Source organism: Furipterus horrens, unplaced genomic scaffold, assembly GCF_987537825.1.
Source record: "Furipterus horrens unplaced genomic scaffold, mFurHor1.1.pri manual_scaffold_12, whole genome shotgun sequence".
Classification (NCBI taxonomy): Eukaryota; Metazoa; Chordata; class Mammalia; order Chiroptera; family Furipteridae; genus Furipterus; species Furipterus horrens.
Genome location: NW_028327182.1, coordinates 8042699 through 8057490, shown reverse-complemented (window position 1 = coordinate 8057490; position 14792 = coordinate 8042699). Strand labels below are relative to the sequence as shown.

Here is a 14792-nt window from a genome sequence, read left to right as displayed (position 1 = left end):
CTCCACCAAACCCTCAGCCCTGGCCTCACCACACTGCTGTCTGCATCTATGAATTATTTCTCTCTTTTTTTCCTTTTTGCTTAAACCCTCCACCCCCAACTCCTCATCCCCCAAAAAACTACCAGCCTGCTCTCTCTGAGTCTGTTTCTGTTTTTCTTGTTAGTTCAGTCTGTTCATTAGATTCCACACATGAGTGAGATCAATAGGAATTAACAGTGAATAACATTTCTCAAATTTACACCATGAATTGAAATAACATGAGTCTAGTAGAATTTTTGTTATTAGAAAATAGTATTATGGAGCAAATACCCCTAATAACCACTCAGTGGATACAATAGAACTGAATAAAAGCACCCTATCTTAACCACCCACAAATGCTCCTAAAATCATCGATATAGGAACCAATCACACGGAATTAAATTTTTTGCTAAACTGTCATGACGTGTTGCAGTGGAATACTATTTAACATTTTCAGAATACCTTCCTTTTTTACTAAAAGCTGTCAGGAAGGACAGGGGGCTCAGGGCCGTGGAACTGGCAAGGCTTCTTTGGGGGGAAAATGTAGAAACATTGAAGGAGGTGACTGGAAAACTTAAGTTACGTCTCCTCACATGTCATCCCTCTTTTGAAGTTGTCCCTGGAAAGTACTGTTGCATATTTCTGTAGTAATTATGCTATAATATACACACTCATTTCACCCTTCAAGAAGAAACTTTTGAGATGCAAAAACTATTCAAGTGTCCTTGCATTATTTGGGGAACAATCTTTTAAACTGCCTTGACACCAAAAATTAGAAATAGTATTTTTGTATCACTGTTAAATAAATACTCCCATGAACCATTTCGTGGAATTTCGCTTTGGTTGATATGTTCTCATCTCTCTCACCCATTCCCAGAACTCTTGGAAATATCATCATACTGGAAGCCATCCTAGTCTCTTATCAAGTTGTCCTTAGAAAATGCTTATTTAAGATAAAAATAACAGCAACATTAAATTGGTAAATAGTCCAAAGTTGCTGAACTTCCCATTTTCCTAATACTTCACTCTGTGCTTCTTCTTTTCTCCTCTTAGTGCTTCTCCTGTTCTCTGAGAGTTTCTTATGGTGAGCTTCCTGCTGGTCTGCTTGAGGTGGAATCGGGGTCTGCACTCACTCTGTTTCTTGGACACTCATTTGAACCCCAGGAAAGTCTCACCTATCCTTTCTCATCTGTGAATCTTGTTCCTCAGTAACTTTGAAATCCACCATTCATTTTCATGACAGCCTTTCAAGCAGTGCTAACACATGGTGATGCTTGTTAGATGTTTATTAAACGGACTTAAGAATGAATTCATTGATAGATAGCCTTCCATTCCATTTATATAGGAAAAAGAAGGGGGGGACTTTTTTCTTACTGCAGTGCTTTATTTTTTCCACTCTCAAAAGCCCCCACCATAGGTTTTTGTTCCCTTATTGCTTCTTTAGCTCAAGGATAGAGCCACCGCTAGCCTGTCTTAGAGGAAATCTCCAGTCAGACTTCCCCACGTCCATAGAAATGCCCAAGTAATGTTTTCATCTCTGCTGATGACAGCCCACGGAGCACTTCTCAGCCAGCTGATCAGAGTGTGGTCAAATTGTGTTGTGTTATCAATCTTCCTTAAACTGATGTTGCATTGTTCTCTTTCTCTGAACGTAGGACTTTTTCAGAATAGGTTCCTGCTGGTATTTTGCAGGATGAAGTGAAAAATGGGAATTTCCCATGGAAACACATTGATGCCTAGAGGCAGGGGATTCTCGTGCAGGGCTCATTAGGAATTGGAATGACTAATTCTAATTAGAATGACAGGAAGGCATATTGGTATTCATGGAGAACTGTTGACAGATAGCAACAGATTGATAGATGGTAGATAAAATTAACCCAAATTCCATACCCATGTGTTCTGCATCAAAAATTTACAAAACACCACAATATGATGTTTATTTATTTTAATATTATTCATCTCCCACCATATGCCAGCTCCTTATACTAGGCATTTAAAGTTATACAAGTTCCAGACAGAATGATTGATTGGATTTTACATTCTTGATAATGTCACATCCCCTTACTTTCAAAGCAGATTGTGTGTCCTCCAAAGCAGATACATTAAAAATATGTTAGTACCAGTGTACAGAGGCTAGAAATTCATAGCTTTTACCAAAGTGGATCATCACATCAATGACTCATCTTTAAACTCACCATTAAAAGATTTCTTCTAAATGAAGTAAGTAATATTGAAGCTATAATTTCTAACTGAAGAAGACAACTATTCCCTGATGAGACACTTAGGGACCTTACTTTGCATTCGGCATTCACATTTTGAAAATTTACATTTGGGTGAAGTTCAGAATGTCAAGCAGACTGCCCAGAGAAGTCATTATCACAAAACCTCATAGTGATACAGCAGGTAAAATTAATATGGTGTTGTGTTCTATTAGGTAAACACATTAGAAAGCCCTGTGAAATATATTTTTAGTAGGAAGAGATGTTTCATTCTAATGATGAAAACTATTCATTGTGTGTGTGTGTGATTTAAATGCTATTTGGAACTACTCCAGTCTATCAAGTGAGTTATAACATACATTCACTAATTTCTATGACAGTTTTATCTATATTTGAAAGAGTGAAATTAAATATAGAGACTATAGATGTAGGGAACATTGAATTTGTGACATAATCTGACAAGATATAAGGGAAACGGCAAGAACTGACATAGATCTATGTCACCTCACTTTCTATGTCCTGGTTTTGTTTTTAAGTGTTTCACAGCACTGATGTTGCTTAAACTTGACTTTGGAAATCCTGCAGTTATGGTTTAGTTCTTAGGTATGTAAATTATGTCTGTTCTTTTTCTCATCACTTTTTTGGCATTCAAGTGCTTCATAAGCCTCATATTTCTGTGGGCAGTTTTCTAAATAAGAATATGCATTTTTTAAAAATAGGCTGAATTTTTGTCACAGTGGTGCTATAAACATTTGTCATTCATAGAGGAAATGTTTTCTTCCTTCAGGCTCTGATTTGTAATTCATAATTGTTTCCTGTCCTGTTCATGTTCTCTTTCAATGGTACAAGACGGAGAGAAGATAGTTCTAGCACATACACATGTTAGTCAACATAAATATATTCAAATATTCAATCCACATCCAAAGGCGCAAAGGTTTTCTGTTTGCATGCATGGAAAGCTTCATCTTCACCAAGCCACCATTAAGCAACAGTTGAAATAATAATAGGTGATTTCTCAAGAGAAAATGTTATAATATGATTCAGGTAACACACATCAAACTAATGTTGGTATCATGTAATACAAGGTTAATACTATGTAACTATTTTAATGTAACTATATGGCTAAATATAACCTCTGGTTAGTAATTAAGAACTGTGTCTTTAGTTCTGAAATGTTTTTTAGTCTCTTGAGTATATAAGTAGGAGTAGAATTCTTGGGTCATACAGTAGTAGTTTCATGTTCCCAACGTGACTACCTTTATATGTTCCCAATAGCAGTAAATAATGGTTTCAATTTCTCCACATCCACAGCGACACTTGCTATTGTCTTTCTTATTAGAGCTATCTTAGGGGTGTGGGTGATACCTCATTTTGGTTTGCATTCTCTAGCAACTTACGGTGCTGAGCATCTTTTCATGAGCTTGTAAGCCATTTGTGTATCTTCTTTGGAGAGATGTTTATTCAAGTCCTTTGCCATTTTTTTAATTGTGTTGTTTTTGTTGTTGAGTTGTAGGAGTTTTGTATATACTTCGTGTATGTTCTCTTATCAGATATATGATTTTCAAATATTTTCTTCCATTTGTAGGTTGTCTTTTCACTTTCTTAATAATGTTCTTTGGTGAACAAAAGTTTTAATTTTGATGAAGTCCAATTTATCTTTTTTCTTTTGGTATCATATTTAAGAATCTGTTGCTAAGTTCAAGATTGTCAAAACTTACCCATGTTTTCCTCCAAGAGTTTTATAGCTTTTGCTCCATATTTAGGTCATTGACCTACCTTGAGTAACTTTTGTGTATGGTACAAAGTATGATCCAACTTCATATTTATTCTTTCCCCATTGTTATGTACACTCTTGAGAAAATCATTTGGCCAGAAATGTATGTGTTTATTTCTGATCTTTCAGTTCTATTTCAATAATTTGTATGTCTATCATTATGCAAGTATAACATTATTTTATTATTATTATTGTAAAAACCATGAGACCTACCCTCTTAAATTTTTAAGTGCTTGTAATAGACACATGTTGTTGTACAGGAAGACCCTAGAACTTTTTTAACATGCATGACTAAAATATGCATGGAACAGCATCTCCTCATTTCTCCCTCTCACTCAATCCCTGGTGATCAGCGCTCTACTTTCTTCTGCTATGAGTTTGACTACTTCAGATGCCTCATAGAACAGGAATCATACAGTATTTATCTCTCTGTGACTGGCTTATATCACTTAATAAAATATCTTCAGGGTATATCTATGTTGTCAAATATTGCGGGATATTTTTTAAGGCTAAATAATACTCCATTGTATGTATATACCATATTTTCTTTAGCTGTTCGTCAGTTAATGGACACGTAGGTTGTTTTCACCTCTTGGTTATTGTGACTGACTGCAATGAACAAGGCAGTGAAAATATGTCTTCCAGAGCTAGCTTTCAACTTTTTTTTCAGTAAATACCAAGAAGTAGAATTGCTGGATAGTAGCAGTGTTTTGACTACTTTTGCTTTGTGCTAAGTTATAGTAAGTTTTGAAATCAGAAAGTGTGAGTGCTCCAAATATGTTCTTTTTTTCAACATCATTTTGACTATTTTGGCCCCTTGCAATTCCATATGAATTTGAGAATAGGCTTTCCCACTTCACAAGGAAAAACTATTGGGATTTTAATAAGGTTTGCAATAAACTTGTAAATTACTCAGAGTAATAGCTATCTCAACAGTATTGTCTTCCACTACACAGGCACAGCATGTTTTTCCACTTATGTAGGTCTTCTTTCATTTGTTTCACCAATGTTTTATAGCTTTCAGCGTAAATTTCTATCACCTCCTTGGTTAACTTTATTCCTAGGTATTCCATTGGTTTGCATGCCATTATAAATGGAATTGTTTTCTTAATTTCCTTTTCAGTCTGTACATTGATAGTGTGTAGAGATTTAGTGGGTTTTTTTGTGTGTTGATCTTATATCCTGTAACTTTATTGAATTCATTTAATAGCTCTAGTGATTTTGTGTGTGTGTGTGTGAGAGAGAGAGAGAGAGAGAGAGAGAGAGAGTGTTTTGGGATTTCCTATATATAGGATCATGTTATCTGTGAATAAAGATCGTTTTAATTCTCTATGCAAATTTGGATACCTTTTATTTATTTGTTTATTTATTTATTTTAGCCTAATGACTCTAGGTAAAATTTTCAGTATAATTTTGAACAGCACTCATTAAAAAAAAGTCTCCTTGTCTTGCTCCTGATCTTAAGGGAAAGTTTTAGTCTTTCACCACTGAGTATAATATCAGCTACAGGTTTTTCACAAATGTTCTTTATCATATTTAGGAAGTTCCCTTCTACCCCTAGTTTTCTGTATATATTTATCATGAAAGTTTTGGAATTTTGTCAAAAGCTTTTCCTGCATCAATTGAAACAATCATGTGGCTTTTGTTTCTTTGTTCTATGAATACAGTATATTATATAGATTGGTTTTCTTATGTTGAATCTCTGCATTTTGGGGGTAAATCCCACTTGGTCACTGTGTATAATGTTTAATAAGCTGTTGGATTCCATTTGCTAGTATGTTGTTAAAGACTTTTGTCCTCTATGTCTGTAAGAGGTATTGGTCTTAGTTTTCCTCCCTAATCGTGTCTTTATCTGGCTCTGGTCTCTGGTAATGCTGGTCTCTTAGAATGAGTTAGGGAATATTTCTTCATCTTCTACTTTTTGGAAGAGTTTAGAAGGAGCTTTTGTTCATTAATTAAATGTTGGGTGGACTCCGCTAGTGAAGCCATCTGAGCTTTTCTGGGAAACATTTGATTACCAATCTGATCTCTTTACTTGTTATAGATCTAATCACATTTTCTATTTTGTCATGAGTCAATCTTGGTAGAACGTTTCTAAGAATTAATCCATTTCATCAAGATTATTATATTTGTTGATGTATGTATTAGTTTCCTAAGGTTAAAATGACATATGACCACAAATGAGTGATTTTTTTAAAAGCGAATTTATTGTGCAACAGCTCAGGAGGCAAAAGTCTGAGATCAAGGTTTCAACAGAATCAATTCCTTCTGAAAGCTCAGAGGGAGAGAGACGGTCCCCTGCTCCTCTCCCAGCATCTGCCAGCTTCTGGGAGGAGAAAGAATCTCAAATCAATAACCTCACTATATAACCTAAGAAACTAGAAAAAGAAGAACAAATAAAACCAAACTGTTGATATATATATATATATATATATATATATATATATATATATACATACATATATATATATATATACACACACACACACACACTTTTTATTTTATTGCATATTTTTCATTACCATTTTGGTTGTCTCCACTTAATGTTGTTTATTTCCTTCTTTCTGCTAACTGATTTTAGAGTTCTCTAGTTCCTTCACTAAGTAATTGATTTGAGATATTCTCTTTGAATATAGGCATCTCTGCCTGTCAGTTTTTGTATGTTGTATTTGCATTTTCATTCATCTATGTATTTTCTAATTTCCCTAGTGATTATTTTTTCAACCTATTGATGATACAGAGGCTGTGGTTTAATCCCCACATATTTGTGAATTTTCTAGTTTTCCTTCTGATATTAATTGCTAGGTGTCATTTCAGTGTAGTTCAGAGAACATACTTAGTATGATGGCAATCTTTTAAAAGTTCTGGAGACTTGATATAGCAATGTTTTTTTCAAAACTGAAATTTAGCACTATTTTTCTTTAATAAGCATTCTCCTGGTTGCTGTTTCTTTTGTTTGTTTGTTTGTTTAATGCAATTTGAGTTCTGAAGAAGTTGATGGTGTAATTTGTTTACTAGCTTTTGGTGGCTCCAGTGGATGACTGACTGCTTCTTGGAGTTTCCTACCCTCACCTCTGCTGTCACTCACCTTCCATACTTTCCTATAGACACCTGCTACCTGGCTCCCTTCAGATGCCACTTCTGTCAATGCCTACTTCCCAGTCTGGAAATCCATGACCCATAGGGGTTTTCTTTATACTGCACTTACCTAAGACAAATGATGTCTTTTCTGAAATGATCTGGAAATTAATGTGTTCCAACCTATCCAACACTGGTCCAAGGCCTATCTATTCACCCCCATAACTGTTGCATAACTGAGAGCTACATAAATGAGCAGGAAAGAAGCAAATTTAGGTTCTCACAAACTGACTGCAAAGCCTGCATATACGGTACCAAGTATCCAAGAATTATCATTCCAATTACGTAACAGGAAAACAACTCCGAATGTAATTCAGTCACCCTCGAGGGATTTAAAAGATCCTTCAGAGTCTGGTGATATATTGAGAGGATGAGTCGAAACATCTTGTCATTTAATATGACTATAGAGTAGAAACTATGTAGAATGACATCAACCCTTGCTCCAAAGAACACATTTTGAATTTATATTCGTTAAAGAATTCACTTCCATTTGACTAATTTTTCTTTTGGGAGTAGAAAACAGTTATTTTTACTTTATCAATTTGACTTTATTATTTCCATAAACCAAGCACTTGGTGGGTATATTTTCATTGCATATAAATATAATTTTATAACTTTTACATGTTCTCTTGCTTTTAAAAAGCATTTTAAGAGGCAGTCTTATTTTACATTGACTGCTATCAGGAATTCCTAGTGTGAGCACCAATGCATGAATGGTGGCTCACATATAGAAAGCTTCAGTATATTAAAGACCTGCAATGAATTTCTATTATGTAGTTAACGGTGGGCTCTGTCTCAAATAATATTTAGAAAATATAAGAAGTATTTGCTCTAACATCCTGACCCACATGGCTAGCCAGGTAGGTAAGTCTTAGTGCTGTCTCCCAATACAGCTTCATTAAGGGCTCTTTCTGTATTCCTTGCTATGTTTCAATATCTCTTGCATTAGCCTTTTGAAAAGAAACACAAATAACAACAAAAGACTCACCAGGTTACAAGCTATGAGTTCAATGATTACATTATTTTATTTATTTTTCAATTATTTTATAAGGAACCTTAGTTATAAATTATAGTATTATTTCTCACATTGTATTAGTATTTCTCAAAATTAGTCATATATAATATTGACTATAAAAGTAATAATTTATAAGTCATTTATTATATACAAACAACATCAAAAGAAGTTAAGAGAAGAACTAAATCCAAGATGGAAGGATTTTGTATTGAAATTTTACTTGATTGATTCACAAACTTGTGTTTATCCTTCCAAAGTAAGATACTGGAGTAGGAATCATTGACTATTATCAATTTTGGCAAGGAATTACTACTAGTGAAGAACAAAATGTAACAGTTATGTGTGAGCGCAAACAAGTACAAAAAGATTATCAATCACAACTTACTATTGTCTTTACTCAAAATTTTTATACTAAGCTAGTACTACTTTTATAAACATCTCAATTTGCCCCTTTTTTTAAGTTTATTGCCCAATATACTTTGAATATCCAGAAAACTATAGCTACATTTTTTTCTTTAATTTTTATTGTTTACACTATCACAGTTGTCCCTCCCTTGCCCACCTCCACTCAACCCCTACCCCCTGGCCTCAGACCATCACCACAGCCATGACATTGTCATGTCCGTGAGTCATGCATATATGTTCTTTAGCTAATCTATTCACCTTCTTCCATATCATCAACTTTTTTAAAAAATTCAACAGTTTGTTTCTAAAAATGGATTGTATTCTTTATTGTTGCTAAATGAACACAATAGTCTTCAATAGAAAAAAAAGTTAATAGTCCACGAAATGTACAAATTTGTGTTGATATGTGTTTGAGAAGTAGTCTATTCTAAATTTTAAATGTGAGTTTTTAGAACTCTTTTATTTTGGTATTGCCAAATATACAGATTCATCTACTCTCTAAGAATTGTTTATTTATTTTTTTTAGTATTATGTATTTTCCAGAGGTCAGCTGGTTAATGCTATGGATCTGATATTTGTTAGGATTCATTAAGGCTAGAAGACAGGTATGGAGATCACTCCGAACAAACTCACCATAAATTTAAAAGTAGGTAACACACCTATTGAAATAACTAAAACAAAATACAGCGATAAGACCAAATCCTGGCAGTGATGTGGGGAAAACTGGGTCTCTCGCATACTGCTGGTGGAAATGTAGATTGTTAACAACCAATCTTGAAAGTAGTTTTGCAGTTTCTTATAAAACTAGACATGTGCTAATCACCTCACTCATTAAATGCACTGCTGAGCATTTATGCCAGGGAAATGAAGACTTCTGTTTATGCGAGAACCTGTGCTTGAAAGCTCATCGTTTTAGTCTTAATAGCAAAGTACTATTCCTAACAGCAAAGAATGGATAGTCAGACAAATCCTGGTCCATCCAAACCATGGAATACTACTCAACAATGAAAGGAATGAACTATTAATCCATGCAACAACTTGGATGAACATTGACAAGGGTTTAATGCTCAGTTTTCCAAAAGTGGAGCTAAAAAGGTTACATACTACATGATCCCACTTAAATAACATTCTCGAAATGAAAAAATGATCGAGTTGACAAAAAGATCAGTGGCAATAGACTGCCAGGTGACAGGACAGGGGCGGGGTGTAGGCAGCATGAGAGAGTCTTTTTCCGATGACAGAAAGATTCAGTATGTTGATTGTGGTGGAATTACAAAAGTCCGTACGTGAGATAAAATTGCACAGAAGTATACACACACACAAGTACACACACATGCTCACAAAGGAATGTAAGGGGAAAAAAGGAAAACAGAATAAGGTCTATACTAGTTAGCAGCAATGTAGCAACGTCAAGTTCCTCTTTGTGATACTGTCATTGCTCTGTGAGGCGTTGTGGTGAGGGCAGATGAGGCAAGGTCATCCAGGACTCACCTATTTTTGCAGCTTCTTGTGAGTCTATATTGATTTCAAAAAAAAAAAAAAAAGAGTTTTGTCAAGTAAGTATTTTATAACACAATTTTAAAACACTATGAACTTTTAAAAAGAGAAATATCCTTTCATGAAATTGGCATTTAAATAACCTTCTTTTCAGAGACTTATTTCTAAAAATCTCCAGTTTGAAGTGATGATTTTTAAAGTTTTAATTCAAGCATGTAGTTGTGTCAATTCAAAAGATAAGGTCTATCTACGAACATGAAAGCTTCAACTTTGACCCTCCACTCTCCATTTTCTTCCTCAAACACCCTTTCTTCAACCAGGAAGGATATCATTTCCGGAAGTGCTGAGTGAGCCACATTTAACTGGAACAACATTGTTCTTTTAGGCTATTAAGGCAGTTCAATTTTCTCTGTTGGTTGCTACCCTGATTGGAGACTCTTCTTAAATGTCAGACTGAGAAAATTGTACTGGTTCCAACACAATAAAAACAAATAAAAGCAGAAAAGCAAAGTTTTGGAAGGAATGCAATACACAACCTTTGAAAACAAAGTTAAAAAGCAACCATAATTGAATGTGAGATGGGTACAACCACCAGCTACTCCCCCCCCCCCCCCCCGTCAATACCAGTGTGGCCAAGAAACTGGGAAATTCCATAGAGAGTCCAATTCAAAAAGTACTTATTGAGCACCTAAATCATAATTATAATAATTTATAGAGATGTGCATGTTTTACAGAGTGGTGTAGCTTGTAATGATGAAAAGGAGTTCACAGTGACCCAGGGATCTCTCAAATGTGCATCCCAAATATTGACAACTGCTCCAAGTTTACACTGGTACGCTGAGTGAGAAGCAGCAATGCATTCTATAATACCAATGGCAAGGAAATCAAAAAATCAGAGTCAACGGAAGCAATTACTTAGACGCTCATAACAATGGGTAGATCTCTGGAGAAAGACTTAAGGGTCAAGAGAGAAATTGGAAGGCTACAGAAAACAAAATCTCATGGACAAAGCTTTGTAGGACTGAAACCACACCAAAGAAGCAAAATGTGTAAGGACTTGAAATTCCACACTGATTCTGTATGGAGAATACAGAATATGTTCTCTATTTCTGTAACTGGCTTGGAATAAATGTAGACAAAAGAAATTTTTTTTTTTAAATGCAACTCAATTGTGGACAAAACTTGGCATTTTCAACAAAATAGCCCATCTGGAGATGATAATGGTTGCACTCATGTGTGTTCAAAAGAAAAGTGACGAGACTCCTTACTTTTATTCTCCCTGTTTCTTTTTGTTTTACTACTGGAATATAAATTTTAGAATTAATGGTATTAAACCATTTTCAAAATATTTTTACGAAGAAAGGTCAATTATATTTTACTTCACTGACTTGATTTAGAGTACATAATGCATTACCTTTCTACTGTAAATCATGTTAAGTCTACTTTGTTAAAGACAATATTAAATTACGAGAAAAAGTGAAAATCAAAAGGATATTACTATGAAATGAGTCAGAAATAAGATGGATTAAGGATTGGATAGAAGGATGGATAGATGTGTTAAAAAAAAACATATGTAGAAAAATACCAAATGTAGAATCTAGGAGTGGGAATGTGGGTATTCACTAAAACCTTGGAACTGTTATATTTTAGAAAATTTTCATAACATTTGGGGGAAAGTGTAAAACAAACAAACAAAACAATAATTAGAACTTCTCGTCGTCGGCAGCCGTCCGTCTCAAGAGACGATGGTGTAGCTTCTTAAGAGTCTATCTACACCGCCGAGAATGGCTGTGCAGTCCGACTCGGGAGTGACACGGTATCTGTCTCCTCCCGTGTTGAATCAACATCTTGTGATGACGCTGGAGTGTCCTCTCCAGTGAAGCTGAAGCTACAGAGCCTGGGCAGAGTGATATGGAGGGTCTGCTGTTGCCCAAGCAGCAGACCCCCCCTCTCTTCGCAGCTGAAGGGTCCAAGGGAAAGACGGAGTCAATACAGCTTGGCTTCAGGTGCGCCGCAGGAGTTGCCGGTGTTGACTACAACGTCAAACCGCCTTAGGGACTCCGGCTCCGGATTTTCTGTCGGGGTTTACTCCCTTAGCCTTTCCCCTGAAGAGGTATGCCGCAAGGCAGTGGAGGTTTTTTGGAGTCAGAGTTTTCCTTCTCTGATGTGCCCTGACTGGAAGATCGAACCAGCGACACTTAGCTCCTAAATAAATACATAAACTCTTCTGAAATAATGTATTAGGGACTTATCTGTATATAGCATAAAGTAAAGAAATGGTTACAAAAGTCAAAGCCTTATATTAAAAACTTCACATGAGGTTTCTAGGTTAAGGCTAAGGTGACAGAGATTAGCTATAGCTGTTGAAAGTTTCCTCTTGTATGGAAATACCTTTTATCGCTCCCCCCACCCCGCCCCTTTGTAGAAGTATCGGAATGTTTCAATATGTAAACGTCAGCTGTGGGCCTGGATTTATTTGCTACAATTGTGATCTCCAACGGGCCCAGGTTAGCCTCGTTCTCAGATCCAGAGCACCAGAACGGTATCATATAGTTGCTCCTCTTACATACCAAAATTGTATGGAACCGACCACATGAATAGGACAATAACGTTTGTGACTAACCATGAAAAAGAGCTCTCAGTACTTTTTGTCGGAGGTGGGCCATACTGTTGAAGTCAAATCAAAAGTTTCAATGAGCCTATAAAAGGCCTCATTGGCTGGGGCCGAATAACACAGGAAGGAGCAGGCGGCTTTCCTGACGCTCATTGTCAGTTGATGAGTAGCTCCCCCGATCACTGCAGATTCACTCCGCACATTCGGCATTGGAGCCATATTCCGCAGAGTTCTAGAACAGCGAAGCTGCAGAGGCGCGCGGCTGGTGCCTTGGCGGTGCCGTTGCTTCTCAGCAAGCCTGGATCTCAGAAAGCCCGGACAAGTGGGTATTGATCCTTTTTTTAAAAGTTATGTTCAAAGGAAGTCTATCTGGCAATCTCCTTTAGGAACAGGTTCAAATAACCACTTGGAAAACTTTCTAAAGGTGTCACATTAAACCTTAATAATACCTACATTTTTATGGGGCTTTTAACTTGCAAACTGCTTTCACGTGCATGATCTCATTTCACGTTCTGTGGCAGTGAAACAGTGTCTAGGTGTTAGGGCCGAATTACAGTGACATAGATATCAAAATGTTGACAGGGACAGTTCAAGAAAATTGATTATTACTGTGCCAAACAGAAGTATTTAACAGGAATTATGGGCTTCAGGATCAAGTCTCACAAAGGGTTAAGGTTTGATGGTTCCTTTAACTCTTCGTTCTACTGCAGGAGGCTTACCAGAACCATTTCATTTATTTAATAAAGGAGGGCATGGGGTGAGTTATGTCCTTTTCTCCCTCGCACTCTTCTTATTTCCAATTTTCTTCTCTTCTGGAAAAATCTGCAGGTCAGCCCCACCCCAGGGTGCATCCGTGCGCTCATGAAGATGCTCTACTGCCCGTACTGCCGGGGACTCCCCACTGTGAGACCCTGCAACAGCTACTGCCTCAATGTCATGAAGGGCTGTCTGGCCAACCAGGCTGACCTGGACACCGAGTGGAATCTGTTCATAGGTAAGGCGCGCGCGGACCGGGGTACCTGATAGCAGGTGCTCGAATGGCCTGGAAGTGGTGATGACTTCCAGGGACAGCAGGGACTTTGTAAAAGCACAAAACCCAGCAGCATGTAGCAGAGTATAAGCATTATGTTGCGTTTTTCTTCTTGTTTTCTACTGAAAAGTAAGACTTGCTTGGATTTGGTGAGGAAGAGTTCTGTTCACGATTGTCCCAGCCAGTAACTGTGTTGAGTGAGCTGATGGCTCTGGTGAAGATAAAAGTAGCCTTTGTTGAATTGCGGTGAGCGTTGGGAAAGATTCTCCTAAAAGAAATCCACAACACTGTGTCTTTTCTATTGGTATGACCTCAGCCTAATCACGGGTACACAGATATTGTAATGGATCAGGAGGAGGTTTTGTCCCCTCCGCCACCCCCGAACACAAACACAGCGGAGCCAAACCCTGGACGCTCAGTTTTGCAGTGGAAAAAACAGAGCTGCTTTATTTGCAGAGCACAAAGCAAGGAGAACGGAAAGCTGTGTTGCTTAAAACCCAAATTCCCCAATGGCAGCGAGTCAGAGGGTTTTAAGGGGTTTGGGGGAACAGGTAGACAGAGTGCTGGCGGGGCAAGCTCTAATGGAAGGAGCTTGGAGCTCTGCCATTTACCATTAGGGTCTTCTGCATGGGATCTTCCTGGCCTTTGCTTCTGAAAGGGTTCTGGTGCTCAAGTTCTGGTCACGTCCAGAAGCTCTGGTTCCGTGGGGAGAGGTGAGGCCCCGGTTCCAGGTACAGCTAGCTGACAGGGCTGGCACGTTTGCGGTGCTCGGTCTCTAAAATAACTCAAGGCCTGTATTAATCTGCATCTGCTTTAAGGGAGCAAACCCGGTTTTAAGCTCTTCCGTGTGATTTGTGTGCTGTTTATTAGTCAACAACTCCTTCCTGAAACATCTATGATGAAAATAGCTCAGTCTTGTTGCCAAACTAGGCAGATTTTCTTCCTCCTTCTGTGGGAAAGAATGCGCGGAGCAGGAATGCCCAGGAGCAGGAATCAGCCTTTGGGTCCTTAGAAGGAAGGAGGGTTGGAGGTAGGGGAGATTCAGGGCAGGTCTGTAAATCACGGCTCACATCTGAAGTTGC

The 14792-nt window shown here is 37.2% G+C and overlaps 1 protein-coding gene across 1 annotated transcript in view; it reads left to right on the top strand.

Moving 5' to 3' along the window:
• GPC6 (glypican 6) overlaps nucleotides 1-14792 on the top strand; it is a 720441-nt gene that overhangs the window by 380959 nt on the left and 324690 nt on the right. Inside the window, exon 3 of the mRNA XM_090258046.1 lies at nucleotides 13509-13674. Coding sequence (XP_090114172.1) covers nucleotides 13509-13674 — 166 coding nt within the window. The remainder of the gene's footprint in view (nucleotides 1-13508; nucleotides 13675-14792) is intronic.